The sequence below is a fragment of the Colossoma macropomum genome, unplaced genomic scaffold, assembly GCF_904425465.1.
Source record: "Colossoma macropomum unplaced genomic scaffold, Colossoma_macropomum, whole genome shotgun sequence".
In the NCBI taxonomy this organism is placed as follows: Eukaryota; Metazoa; Chordata; class Actinopteri; order Characiformes; family Serrasalmidae; genus Colossoma; species Colossoma macropomum.
Window position 1 is genome coordinate 19,156,244 of NW_023494790.1, and position 15,261 is coordinate 19,171,504.

The 15,261-nt window shown below is 40.0% G+C and overlaps 1 protein-coding gene across 1 annotated transcript in view; it reads left to right on the forward strand.

Annotated features, from left to right (window-relative positions):
• Window positions 1–14,900, forward strand: part of kif19 (kinesin family member 19) — a 58,243-nt gene extending 43,343 nt beyond the window's left edge. Inside the window, exons 7-20 of the mRNA XM_036572465.1 lie at window positions 2,195–2,389; window positions 3,500–3,646; window positions 4,433–4,555; window positions 4,668–4,824; window positions 5,573–5,747; window positions 6,525–6,723; window positions 7,988–8,258; window positions 8,508–8,629; window positions 8,791–8,954; window positions 9,293–9,398; window positions 10,850–10,973; window positions 11,917–12,305; window positions 12,522–12,687; window positions 13,662–14,900. Of these exons, the coding sequence (XP_036428358.1) occupies window positions 2,195–2,389; window positions 3,500–3,646; window positions 4,433–4,555; window positions 4,668–4,824; window positions 5,573–5,747; window positions 6,525–6,723; window positions 7,988–8,258; window positions 8,508–8,629; window positions 8,791–8,954; window positions 9,293–9,398; window positions 10,850–10,973; window positions 11,917–12,305; window positions 12,522–12,687; window positions 13,662–13,801 (2,478 nt within the window). The 3' untranslated portion in view covers window positions 13,802–14,900. The remainder of the gene's footprint in view (window positions 1–2,194; window positions 2,390–3,499; window positions 3,647–4,432; window positions 4,556–4,667; window positions 4,825–5,572; window positions 5,748–6,524; window positions 6,724–7,987; window positions 8,259–8,507; window positions 8,630–8,790; window positions 8,955–9,292; window positions 9,399–10,849; window positions 10,974–11,916; window positions 12,306–12,521; window positions 12,688–13,661) is intronic.
• The last annotated feature ends 361 nt before the right edge of the window (window positions 14,901–15,261 follow it).

Here is a 15,261-nt window from a genome sequence, read left to right on the forward strand (position 1 = left end):
GAATGAAAGTGCTGAGAAAAGGGGTAGGTTTTAAGATGAGCTTTAAAGGAGAAAAGTGAGGGACAGTCACAGAGAGATTGTGGTAATGAGTTTCATAGTTTGGGGGCCATGATGCTGAAAGATCTGCCTCCAACAGTCACCAGTCTAAATTTTGGGACACCTAGACAACCTGAGTCAGAGGACCTAAATGTACGGGCAGGGCTGTAAGGAGGAGGAGGAGCTTGGCTGAGTAAGCTGGTGCTAGACCATGTAGAGATTTGTAAGTTAGCAAGAAGGCTTTAAACTGGATGCGAAGCGGGACAGGTAACCAAACCAGGGTAACAGATATAGAATTGGGGTTATGTGAGCTGATTTTTTAGAGTGAGAGAGAATTCTAGCTGCTGAGTTTTGTAATTACTGAAGAAGGCAGGTAGTTCTGTAAGGAACACCAATGAGAAGGGAGTTGCAGTAGTCTAGGCGGGATGATATGAAAGCATGGACCAGAGATTCAGTGTCTTTCATGGAGAGCAGAGTTGTTTTGACTAAAGCCTTGATATAAGCTTTGAAAGAAAGGACAGGATCAAAAAGTACACCTAAGTTCAGACAACAGCTGAAAGACTAATGGTCACCCCATCCAAATTAAGAGTGAAATTATTAGAATTTGCAGTAACAGACTTAGGGACAATAAGTAGAATTTCAGTTTTGTCAGTGTTTAGTTTTAGAAAGTTACTCTGCATCCAGTGTTTGAGGTCTCCAATACAAGATATTGGGGCAGGGGGAGGCAGGTTAATGGTGGTGTTGGTGTGGACGTAGATCTGTATATCATCAGCATAACAATGAAAATGAAGACCATGACGGCAGATGATCTGACCGAGGGGTAAAGTATAGATGATGAAGAGTAGAGGGCCAAGGACTGAACCCTGGGGGACCCCTTGTGTAACACCACTGATAGCAGAGTTATGCTTACCAAGGGCAACAAAGTGGAGTGAGATAGGATCTGAGCCAGGCAAGCTCAGTGTCAGTAATGCCAATAGCTGAAAGACAGGAGATGAGTATGTCATGATTAATGGTGTCAAATGCAGCGGTTAAACCTAAGAGGAGCAGAATATTGATAGTGCTGGAATCAGTAGACAGGAGGAGATCATTTGGAACCCGTAAAAGTGCTGTCTCAGTGCTATGCATTGTACGAAAGCCAGACTGGAAAGGTTCAAAAAGATCATTATTTATCAAAAAATACTGCAATTGAGATGCTACAACCCTTTCTAACAGTTTGGCTTAAAAGTGCAGATTAGAAATCGAGCGACAGTGTTCCGGGGTGGCTGTATCCAGAGCAGGTTTCTTAAGAAACCTTGTTGAGTAAAACTCAGCCTCTTTCCCACTGGCTTCTGGTTCCATCTATTTGCATATTGTTTTATTTGTTACTTTCACCCTCTTCATGTTGTCTTTCTACCTGGCCTGTACCTTCCTTTCTGTGTGTATCTTTCTTATAGTCCTTGATTAATTATCAACCCTTTTTGTTCTTGGCTGTAAGATTGGGTTACAGCTCCTGAGCGTGTTTGGGTAGTATAGCAATATCTTAACTAAATTACGCAGATCTAGATTATACCTGTTACCTTGTGTTGCTTCTTCTAATTGCATTAGTTGAACGTAACCATATTAAGTTGAGTGTAAGAGTACATAACAACTGTCTAGTCCATGATCTAGTCTAATTAATTAGAATTTACTTCAATCTCTTTTGTGTGATTACTCAACCAAGCTTATCATCTTAGAAGCTGCTCAACACAGTTGCCCGGAACCACTTAAACATTACATTTTGAAGTAAATTTAACATTTCTAATTTTTTTGTCTGTAACCATGAGTGCGAGAGAGAGATCAAGAGCGGTGACAGGTGCATTTAGAGTGGAATGGAATGCATGTAGAGTGAGACTCGACCGGACATTTTAACATTTGATTGATGCTACCAAACAAACACCAATCAACGGAGTTCAAAACCTGTCTGGTCCAAGTGGCAGCCCTACTTAATTTACAAAGCAAAGTGGAAATTAGTCTTTTGAACTTGAATATATACATATATGTTGTATTTGTTCAAATAAACACACAAAGGTAAGTGATATTAGTCGAACATGACTAATAAATGACATTAAATGACAATATTAGTCAGACTCTCAATTTTTATGATGGATGAATGATTAATGATAATCTTTATCACCCTCAGATCATGGAGTTGTTGATGAAGGGCAATAAACAGCGGACTCAGGAGCCCACCGCAGCCAATCAGACGTCCTCGCGGTCTCACGCTGTGCTGCAGGTAGCTGTGAAGCAGCAGAGCCGCTGCAGAGACGTTCTGCAGGAGGTGCGCTTCGCTCGCCTCTTCATGATTGACCTTGCTGGTTCCGAGCGAGCTGCACAGGTACACCACATGCCCATTAGTGTGTAGTTGTGATGCAGAATCTAAAGCCTTGTAAGCCTAAACAGTTTCATAGGCTCCCCAGAATCACCTTTGTTTACCAACATTGCAATTGTGTATGTGCACTATTAGTTTGTTAAGGGTGTTGATGCATTATGATGCATCAACGTGAAGGTGACAGTTCAGCTGCATTGACTTTGGAATGGTAGAGTTGATTGTAAAGTGTTAAATCATTATTAATTTCCTAAAGAATCATAATTGAATTGAATTATTGCGAGGTTGTAGATTTACTCCATTGTATGTTATACAGTACATTCTGAAATTCTCATTTGTGTTGTTTAAAAACCCTCTGTTACATCACTGAAAATTGTTGCAGCTATCATTTGGTTTAAATATATAGTTGTTAATGAAAAGGAAACACATTTTTGAAGGGGGATATTGGTACATACTAAACTAAACGTGCTCTAATGGGAAAATAATTTCATTTCACAAACCATTCTCCAAAATAAGAATCTCTTAGTGGGTACAAACAGTTATTTGCCAATCGTGCTTGCGTTAGAAGCCTCACAGCAGGGAGCGGTGATTCAGCTGCCAGTCAGAGCTGCTTATTAAATTTGCTTTTTCCTGTGTCACATCATGCTAGACAAAAACACATGGCATCATGTTTTAAGAAAGAGAGCACTCATCTGCCATGGAAACAGATGGAAATGTTAACCAGCCAGGCTCTCTGTGGGAGTGGATGTATAGGGTCCAGCCTGCTGGTTTGCCCCCCTGTGGTATGCATTTTAAAGGATAGAATGGATCATTCTGTCGTTGGTCATGGGTTGCTTCGCTACATGTCTAATTATTTGTTCCCTGTTGACGGTGAAAAGTGAACCCGTAATGCAAGTTTAAAACAAAGAGTTTATAGCGCCCTCTGCTGGTAGAGAATTAAGCTTAACTGGACTTCAGTGAAATTAAGCTTGAATGCACTGCTTGGCTTGTGTGTGTTTACGACTGTAGACTTAGCACCATTGGATGTTGTTATATTCCAGCAGTGAACATCCAGAACCATAGTATTTGCTAGACATTAAAAGAGTTTGTAAAGCTGTCCATCTCTTGTCCTTCTTTCAGACACAGAACAGGGGACAGAGGCTGAAGGAAGGAGCTCATATAAACCGCTCACTTCTGGCACTGGGAAACTGCATCAACGCTCTAAGCGAAAAGAACGGCAACAAATATGTCAACTATAGAGACAGCAAGCTCACACGCCTACTTAAGGTGAAGACATTTAACTCTCTGACAGAATAGTGAGCCCTTTGAACATCCCATTGTATAATCCCGCCTATTGTTAATCTAACACTTTAGGCCTTGCTGGCCTGTGGTTCAGCTTGTGAAGCCCTCACCAAAGGGAGCGCTACCATTGCTCTATCTACCTACACCTTAAACAGTGTCACAAAGGGTAATTTGAGTGATGTTGTAGAATGACCATTTTTGACATGATGTGAGAGTGTGAAGAACCATTTTCTATACCAATTTAAGGGCTCTTCCTAGAACCTTTATGTGGAGGTTCTTTAAACTTTCAAACAGTTTTCACACTCACATGTATCTTTTACAAAATGGTTAATTAAAGAACCTCCCACTGATTTTTTTTTAGGGAAACAAAAAGTAGTTCTTTGTGTTGATACCATGGGGAAACAAAACATAATTGGATAATTTTCCATTGGCTATTTTAAGATTTTAACACTTTGGTTTCCAATCATAACTTAACAATGAAATAACAATGAAATGAAATGAAACAATTAAATATTACTACAATACATATGTGCAGAGTTTATATACAACACACAGGATGATTGTATTAAATAAAAATTTCTCGAAAATCATTAGGCCCTGAAGGTATTATACATATGCGACTATATATATATATATGTATATATGTATATATAGCTGTTTATTTTATTTTGTTACTGCAGTTTAGAAAAGTCTATGTCTCTGCATTTCTTTTGTGATGTGTGTTGGCTGTTATTTGGAAACAAACTTTTCTCTGATCTGTTTGACTGACAGGACTCTTTGGGTGGGAATAGTCGGACTGTAATGATAGCTCATATAAGCCCTGCCTCACTGGCCTTTGAAGAGTCTCGGAACACTCTGACTTATGCTGACCGTGCCAAAAGTATTCGCACAAGGGTGAGGACAATACACACACACACACAAACACACACATCAGCTGATGTTGACTTGATGAATCAGTGCATGTGTTATAAGCAGAGATCTAAAGGGAGTGTGACTACCCCCTCAGGTGAAGAGAAATCTGCTGAATGTGTCCTACCACATTGCTCAGTACACCAGCATCATCTCTGACCTGCGCAGTGAGATCCAGAGACTGAAGAAGAAAATTGCTGAGCAGGCCAGCCGGCAGAACAACCCTGACAGGACAGATATACGGCATGTGCAGGGTAACTCACTCCTCCGTGTTAGCACATAGCTTTACTTTACAAAGCCATATGTTTCTGTATTATGACATCTAGAACAGTTCTGCTCTACTTATCCACAAGGACAAGTGTCAGTTTCATGAATAGCCAGCAAAAAATGTTTCTTTTTTTCAAGAACATGGCTGTATATTTATGACTGGCCTGTGTTGGCCCTTGGGGTTTCATATTGTGCATTCTGACTTAGTGTAGTGTTAGAGGTTTTGAAGTGATACTATGGTTTTAACCTGATGTGTACTAGTTAACCTCACGCAGGCTGCATGCCTAAATCATCACATAATGGCATTAAGCCATGTTAAGATGTTAAGTAGTCTCAAATAGACTTGGTTGTGTTTTCTGACACCATATTACTCACTGTTGTCTATAAATATGGACAAAAAAGATGACTACAGATAGCAGCCCTCTTGGAGCCAGAATTTTACCTGTACTATTGTCATTTTCCTTAAACAGAATTGTTGCCTCAAGTCTGAAATCCTATATAATGTCAGTATTTCTAAGATTTAAATGATCCCAGAGCATACAAACAGGTTTTTGTGTAATTTCTCTTTATGTCTCTGTACACATCTGTCACATATTGATATTCCCCCTGCAGCAGCTGTGAGGGCTGGGGTGGTGATAGTTATGGGCAAGAAACAACTGGGATCTGACACGTTTGGATATTGAATGCCCTTCCATACAGACACTGGCTCACTGTCTCCCCCCTCTGGTGGTGTAGCGGAGGTGCAGGCTCACTCCACTCAGCAGAGCCGAGCAGAGATGGACCAACTGAGAGAGCAGCTGATCGAAGCCTTCAGACAGCAGATGGAAATCAGAAAACGTCTGATGGAGCTGGACAACACCAACATGGAGATCCAGATAGATACATCCAAGCACCTTCTTACCATTGCAGAGTGAGCACAATACACATGCAAGCACCCCCACAGTACTGTGCAAAAGTCGCCTTTCATGTATTTATTTAGTACAAGTTCTTTATTTATATATATTCTTTATATATTCTTTATTTTTCAGCATCAGGGAAAAAGTAGAACACATATATTTAACTGATGATTATACAGAAGCCTCAACAATCAATTGTAACAACATCTTTACGAATATTTATTGTGTCCACACTTTGCCTTTATTACAGCTTCCATTCTTTTTGCTTTCAGTTTTTTAAAAAACTCTATAAGGATATTTTTCCACACCTCCAAATTTCAGTCTAAGAAGTTGGTTTGCATTTTCAGCTTCTCACAATCCCAAACACAAGTGTGTGTAAAAAAAATGCACATTTATATATTTATATATATATATATGTATATATATATATATATATATATATATATATATATATATAGTAGCAATGGTAGTAGCAATGGTGGCAACAAAAAGTCTTTGAGTAATTATATAACCAGTTATTTTGGTTCCTTTTAATCATCAGTAGAATTGTAATAAAAAACTGCCTTTCGGGATCTCTCACCAAAATAACGTGTTAGGTTTACATGTTCATTTTTTTTAAAGTCATATGGTCAGCTAAGCAGCCACAAAGCCATTGGATTTACAGTGAGATTCTGTAAAAAGCTGCATATTAATACTGAACAAATAAATGTATCTCACCCTCTATTTAACGCTGAGTGACAAGTGAAATTCTAACCTGTTTCTGATTTGCTCTGTTTTTTTTTTCTCTGTAGTTGGGAGCAGGAACGTAGCAGGCACCGCAAGAAGTGGCAAGGTGAAAGACGGAAGGAGAGCTTTAATAAGGACGAGAGTGAGAAAGACTCAGATACTCCAGAGTCTCCTCCGGACACCACAGAGACTCAGGAGGTGGCCATGGCCAGAGAGAACCTGGTCACACTAATGACTGAACAGAAGAAAATCAGCAAACAAAGGGTAATGATTGCTTATTACCACTAGGGGGAGTAACAGAACTAAAAAATATAACATGCTGGATTTCAGTGGATTCCATGTCCACCCTGATGTCATTCTGTTGCCACCATTAGAGCTTGAAATATTTGTCTGAACCTGATGGTAATTTCCCAAATATGTGTCTGGCTCGGATTTGGTTTAAGTTTCATGCTTGAGTTATCACAGCCCACCTCCCACTTTTAACAGTTTTACTCTTTACTTTGTTCTTCTGCTGTGCTTTCATGATTGTAATTCAACTTAATTTGGCATGTGTCGGTCACTCACTCATTTTGTCAACAGATTTTAGAGCCAAGATCCATATTTTATGTTATACATAACATGGTCTATGTAAAGAAATAAAGTTCTAGGATTCTTGTGGTGATAACATCTTATATCAGCACTGCACAGTGTGAGAACAGCGCATTATAGAATGTTTATCCTGACAAAGAAATGTGAGATGCTGTTTAAAGCATTGCTTGAAGATGGAATTTAAATTTAATTTTGCCCAGCTGTTTATTTTATCATAGCATGCTTTATGTTGTTTTATATTTATTTATTTGTGACCTAATCGTGCCTATTACTGTCAGTACACTACATTATTCAGCACTTTGGGAGTGGTTCTAGGGTCTTTTTGGGTCAGTTTTAGATGAAATGTTCATGTACTTGTTTCAGACTCAAAAACTGAGTATGTCGTTTGAGTTGGGCTGGTCTTGGACAGAAAATTCTCTGGCTGCATTTGAGTGTGAACCAAAATTTCAAGCTTGATTAAAGCTCTAACCACCATTACTGTCTTACTGTTCTATACATTGTCAGAATCAGAATATGATGCTTTTACAAATGTTATTTTCATTCCCACCAATGACAGTTTATTGAAGTATTTGCTGTTTATAATTACTCCACTGTGAAAGTATTTGACTGTTATACATTTGAGCCCATTTGGGGTGAACTGGTGCCATTTGGATGTACAAAGACATTATTATTAAATATCAGGTCTGCATGTTTGTTATATTGCATAAGGTGAAAAAGAGGAGAACAAATGTAGACAGTTTTATATGAACTTTTATCATTATCACATTGGCTATCTTTGTTTCCTTCTTTGTTTCTGAGTCAAGAGATCTGTTGTAAGTAACAAATATCAGCATTAAATCAGGAAGTCCGCTTACACAGAGTATTGTGAAAACTAAATTCTAGTGTTGACTAAACGAGTGAGTTGGCTGTGCAGTCACACACCCCTCCTTCCTCCCCTCAGGCTGGTCTGGAACGGCGGCTGGCGGAGTTGCGTGAGAGGGCCCGCAGGCTGGAGGAGCTGCTCCCACGCCGCGTGAGCTCAGAAGAGCAGCGGGAAGTGCTGGGGCTGCTGTGTAAAGTGCACGAGCTGGAGATCGAGAATGCAGAGATGCAGTCTCACGCCCTGCTCAAAGACAACGTTATCCGGCAGAAAAACGTAGTGGTGCAGCGATTTGAGCAGCACAGGCAGCTGTGCCACGAGATCATCCAGCAGCAGCGGCAGTTCATTGATGGTGAGTCTGCAGGCTCAGAGCAGAGACAAGATAAAGAGCTAAAAGAAGCTGGTGGCCTAAGTTTCAGAAGAATGTAAAAAGGAAACTTTCTCTCAGTGTGTTGATTTTTGTACAGTCTATTTATTTTATGTTTTTTTATATTATGTAAAGCTGCCTTGTGATATGTATAAAGTACAAACAGCTCTATAGAGTTATTGCACAGTATTGATCATTTTATATCTCATAAGCTGTTGTGCTTCTTTATCCCAGATCACAGTCTTCTGGTGCCCCCGCATCTTCAGGAGCTGTATGAGATGTACATTAGGGAGCTGGACGAGCGGAACCTGGACAGAGTTGTGGCTTTAGACAAGGTCACCATCCACACTCTAAAGGTGTGGATTAATGTTGTTCTTTCAGGCACACACATTGCACAGTCCTACATTTTGGAAATGTTCTAGAAAAGATCCAGGTGGTCTTGATTCTGTATGTACTGCATTCTGTATAATAATAATAATAATAGTAATAATAATCATATTTTTTTCCCTTTTTACAGGAGGGCTCCCTTCCTAAGATTGCCCTCCCTAGCAGAGGACGTGACCCCTTGCAGGAACTGGACTCAGACCAGGAGAGTGTTCGAACGCTGGGCTCTGAAACCAGACAAGGAAGAGTCAAAGTGCGGAGGCACACTTTGCCACCCATTCTCCCAGAGCCTGATAGGTAAACATTCTACTCAGAATCTTAATTCAAAACCCTTAAAGTGCCCTTTAGGAATTGCTGCATTCTAAAGAGCTCACCAATATGTAAGGCAGTATTTTCAATAAAGACAGCATGTTTACAATGCTTTCAGTGCTGCTGAACTCCTAATGTTGGGGCCACAGTGTCCCTTTTTGAAGCAACATGATTCAACCTTTATCCTCCATGTTGAATTCTGTTATCAGATTACACTGTCGAATCAGAGGCCTTCTGATCCTAACGTCAAGCTATGTTACCCATCAGAATTTGACCCAAATACATTTCTTACAGCATTCTGTCTTTTCTCTCCCCTTATCCCACAGTGACAGTAACCGGGTGTTTAAAAGCAGTCCACATGCAAAGCAGATGAAGAACTCTGTGGTGATGACTCCACCGCCCATTCACATCAATGGACAGGGCAACCGAGAGGTGAGCACCATCGCTTATTTAAGTTTCAATTAAAACAAGCAATGAAGTTCATGAATGGTCTTAAGAGCTGAGCCAAATATTCTTTGTCCAGGTAATGTTGTGTATATGACCAAAAGTATTGGAACACACCTCTTAATCATTGAATTCAGGTGTTTCTTTCAGTCCCATTGGCACATGTGTATAAAATGAAACACCTAGCCATGCAGGCTGCCCTTACAAACATTTGTAAAATCAAACGTTGCCACTGTTGCAAGTCAGTTCGTGAAATTCCTTCCCTCCTAAATATTCTTCGATGAATTGTGCATGGTATTATTAAAAAGTAGAAGCATTTAGGAACCACAACAACTCAGCCATTATGTGACTGACCATGTAAAGTTACAGAGCGGGTTGCCGAGGACTTAAGTTCATAGTGCATAAATGTCACCAACGCTCTGCTGACTAAATAACTGCAGAGTTCCAAACCTCCTCTGGCATAAACATCAGCACAACAACTGTGTGCTGGGAACTTCACGATATGGGTTTCCATGGCCGAGCAGCTGCATGCAAGTCTTACATCACCAAGCACAATGCCAGGCATCAGATTAAGTGGTGTAAACCACGCCACCACTGGACTCTAAACGTATTCTGTGGAGTGACAAATTACACTTCTCTATCTGGCAGTCTGATGGATGAGTCTGGGTTTAGCGAATGCCAGGACAATGTTACCTGCCTGACTGTATTGTGCCAAATGTAAAGTTTGGTGGAGGAGGGATGGGATTTTTTAGGGGTTGGCCAAGGCCTCTTAGTTCTAGTGAAGGGAAATCCTAATGCTTCAGCATATCAAGACATTTTGGACAATTGTATGCTTTCAACTTTGTGAGAACAGTTTGTAGAAGGCCCTTTTCTGTTCCAGCATAACTGAGCCCCAGTGCACAAAGTAAGGTCCATAAAGGCATGGCTGGGTGAGTTTGGTATGGAAGAACTTGAAATTACAAGTTTTGATTTTTTTCTTATCTAGTCAAATTACCATTTTGGAGATATAAGGCTTTGCTCTGATAGTGATGATATGCACCATATGTCCAAAAGTATTGGGACACCTACACATTATACCTACAGGAGATTTTATGACATCCCATTCTAAGCTCGTAGGCATTAATATGAAGTTGATCTCCTATTTGCAGCTATAACAGCTTTCACACTTTTGGGATGCTTGCTACAAGATTTTGGAGTGTGTCTGTAGAAATTTTTGCCCATTCATCCAGAAGAGCATTTGTGAGGTCAAACAATGATGTTGGACAAAGAATAAAAAATTACAAAAATGGAGACCAACAATATAACAATATAATGATGCTGTGAAGAATATGTCTGATAGTGTTGTGCATAGTATACTGTAAATAATAGTGTTGTGAACAAAATATATGGTTGCGTTGTGAAGAACATGTATGATTGTGTTGTGTTCTTTCTCTCTGCAGTTGCTGCCGAGTGCTCTAGAGGGTGCACTGAGCTACAGCCTCCTGAGCCACAGTGTGAGCAGTCACCTGGACTCCTCACCAGAAAGCAGTGAGAATGGAACTGAAGTTTCTCTCACACCTAAAGGTGAATATACGTTTTCATTTCTCTTATAAGCTGCATTATTATTGGTTTCAAGTCGCGGGTCTGACTGCATGGCTGGTTATGACCTAGGATTAAAGTGATGACCATGGCTACACCTACCAATGCAAAAAAGAAAGCCATTTCTACACTAAGATGTCTGAACATGACAAGTGTCAGCGATCTAATACATTAGTAGAGGGCATCAGTGCATAGATGTACATAGATGCACATCTATTCAAAGTTAAAAAATTGGGAATCACTTTTCAATAATAATGTTTTCAGTAAAAACCATAATGACTGAGAAAACTGTATTGAGAACATTGAGAATGATGATATTAGTTAACATCCAGAATGCCTCATATTTAAAAGGTAATGAACAAATTTTAGGCAGAAAGCTTATCAAGGAATTGCTGTAATTGAAGTATATTGTTTAGCATTTAAGAACATCTTGTTGTTCCCAAAAACTTAAAAAATTAAATCAAATATATCAGAATACCCTCTGGTGTCTAGATTATACCATTACACTGAGTAAGTTATTATAGAACAAAATTATAACCGTTATCCAAATGAAAAGTGATTCCAAACTTGTGAAGGGTACTGTATATGCTGACTATATATACACTGTTTGTACATTCATAGAATTTGATCTGCATAGGCTTCACTAAAAAGTTTTGAGCCACCTGTCATATCATTAGTATAAACTTCTGATTACAAACAGAACTATTATTCATTCCTTTTGAAAAAAAAATTGTGTGTGCGTTAAAGTCATGATAATGGCTGCTTTTCCAGACACAGCTAATCTTTGGCAAAATAATACTGTCAACGAAAATTTTGGAAATTACTGTTTCATGTTTGAAGAATGGTACTGTTTGAATCTCCTGCAATATTGATCCATATTTCTTCACATTATATCTTCCTCCATCTACTCTCCTTCCTTCCCATTCAGAGAGGCAGCAGATCCTAAAAGGTGTGCACAGCATCGCAGTAAAAGCGGCCCGCCGCCGCTCAAAAGCGCTGGAGGTAGATGCCCTGCGCCTTCCTCCTCCACCTTCCCCTCTGGACCCTATAAAACACAAGAGCAGTTTGTCTCTGAGCGAAGCGCCTCCTAAAGGCCTGGTGCTACGTCGCGGCCGTCAGCCCAGCCCAGAGCTCCGTCATGCCACCTCTGACGACAACCTGTCCAGCAGCACTGGCGAAGGCCCTGCCCCCAATGGCACCTGGACACGCCCACGCAACCGCCAGGCCATGCCCAAGAACAATGCACCACGGGAGCAGGACTTTGAGGCTCGCAGACGCAAGAGAAGGTCTCGGTCCTTCGAGGTCACTGGACAAGCTGTGAGTTATTAAGACATTTTTGGAACCATTTTACTATTATTATCATGACAGATTTTTTTTATCAAAGCGTCCAGGCGTCTTGCAAGATGTTTCTCAGTACAACAAAATATAATTACAATGCTTAACATGTAAAGATTTCATGTTCATTGTCAGTAAACTTAACTGATTGTAATAACTAGGAGTACATGACTTATTTAAGCACTTTCTATCCTCCAGCTAAACCAAGGGAAGAGCACCAGCCAGCGTTTCCGGCCTCTTGATAGCACTTCTGACCCCCACCTGCACATTAATGGTCAACCCCCTGCACCTCTCCTTAGGCCCCAGCACAGAGGTCCAGCTCAGCTGGGCAAAGCTCGACCCTCCCACTTCAACCACCAAACAGGTCACTAACATGCTAAAATAGCCTGTGCATGCTCTGTCTCGTGATACAGCTGCTCAGTGTAATGATTGTGTATCTGACTAACAAGCGTTATTATGCCAAAACCTGATGAACAGACTTAATTAGACACAGCTGTCTTTTCTATTCATTTATATCATCAACATTTATGCTTTGGTTCTTCTATGCATTCCCAGCTGTAACTCAAGTTAACAAGTTGTCATCATGAACCACCATCAGACTTTGCATTTCACTAATTATATGCACAGTTGCTGGGTTACTATGTGCAAAGACCTTGTGTCATCTACCATATACAGTACTGTGCAAAGGTCATAGAACAGCTTTTCACTTATTTAATTAATTATTTTATTCAGCCACCTCCTAAAGGCCTGGTGCTACGTTGTGGATGCCAGCCCAGCCCAGAGCTCAAATTATTCATTTTTCAGTGTCAGAAAAAAAGCAGAAAATATATTTAACAGAAAATCACACAGAAGCTTAAATAACTAAATGTAATACCACATTTGTCCATCCACCCTTTGACTTTATTACAGCTTCCATTATTTTCTGCAGACTTGCTTTCAGTTTATCAAAGAACTCTGCAGGGATATTTTTCCAAAGTTCTCCAAAGTTTAGTCTTAGAAGTAGTATTTTCTGCTTGTTGGGATCCAAGTAATCCCAAATTGACACCTTTGTTGGGAAGACACAGATGCAAAACGTTAAGATTGGAAGGATGGAAGTGACAGTTGGGTGCACAAAAGTAAAGAGTGGACAAATTAAATACTGATAAATTTGATATTATACTTGGTGTTGTGTAATTTTTCTGTTAAATAATTTTCTGCTGTTTTCTTTTCTTGAAAAATTAATAGCTTGTATCAAGGTTTTCCATGCACAAAAATGTTATGTGTACAATGAAGCTATGGAGGTAATTTCAACGTGTTCATGAGATTGAGCTGTATTATTTCTCTTTTCAATCCTCGTAGGATCAACAGCAGATGCTTCCTCAGTCAACCTCCCCCCCCACGTCAACAACCTCAAGCGTGGCCCCCAAAGCAGGCAGCCACAGCCCCTCCTTTATGTTACCACCACAGGGGCTGGGGGCCAGCGCACTCGCAAACACTGAGGGACCCCTGCCCTGACCTGTCTCTTACCAATCAGCAGCAGCACTGCACTGAGGTAAAGACTGAACATGCCCCAACACCAGCACTAACAGACTCCCAGCCTGGAAAACTGGACCGTTTCTCGTTCTTCCAGTGGCTGAACTGTATGTAAATGTATCAAATCCACTGAAAGCCAGCAGAGAAACCTTACTGTTGCCTTGTGTTGGGTACACATGGACTGGGTCAAGTGGGAACCCCTGCATATCCAGATGGGACTCTTCATGGCCAGTTCTGTCAGTCACCTGCATTCTTGTCTGTATTTATGTTGACGTCCTTGAAGCTTGTCTCCGGCACACAGCGCACAAGCGCTGACTTTCTTTTTTAATCATTTGTAAATCAAACAACTTATGTATTAATGTGCATTGACTGTCAAGGATTCAGAGGCTTTAATCTGCTAAATTGCTGAACTATGAAAACATCTCAGCCCAAGATTAAATACAAAAAAAACAAACTCTTTTAAGCCTAATGATTACGACAGAGGGTAAATCCTGCCTCTAATGCCTTTGGTTTAAACTGTGTGATCAGGCCTTATGGTGTATGTATGTATTATGTGATTCTGGGAAGTCATAAAAAAGCACCTTGAAAATTTCCTTCAGTGTATTAAAAGCAAAATGTTGACCTTTGCTTTTATGACCCCAGGCACAGACATTAGTCTGTTTTTTTTTTTTTTCCATAAGGGAACAGTATATCTCATAACTCTTGTGTTTGCATAAACATATTCTGACAATTTTCTCTTTGCCTCACACGCAGGCACATATGTGATTCTGGGTTTTCTGTAATAGCCTCACATTCATAAAAGAAGTTTCTGAGCACCAGTTCTTTCCATTTGCATGACACCGTTACTTTAAACGACTAATAGGATTCCCTTCCACAGTCATCTGCCATAGGTTGCTACATCAACTGAATTTCCTTGGTGTATGATGTGTATGTCAGTAGAACCAAGACCAATACAACATTGTATTCATCACATTCCTGAGCCTCAGAGGATGTTTTTAATCATCACCTTGCTTCTCTTTGATGTTCTCAAAGTTTGTGTATTTTTTCATATACATACATTATACTCTTTTTCTACTCTTGATTTTATACATTTTTTTTTTATTTGTATCCAAATAAAACTTACTGCAAAAGTGCTGTTAGGCCTTGTTTTCATAGCCTCCATACTGTTACATATGTAAAGTGTTGGATTCCATGTTTTTTTTTCTGTTGGCAGCCTGTTCAGTGAAATCAAGCCTGCTATCAATTACTGTAAACGTACATGCATCTAAATCTAAAGAACAACAGACCCAGCATACATGATCCAAAATATTGCGTATATCACCTGACACAAGCGTCTCAGATAGTTAAGAGCAGAGACGCTGAACAGTACATGTATGTGGGTGGGTGACATTCAGGTTTTCACCAGAAAGAAGAGAGAAGGAATCGG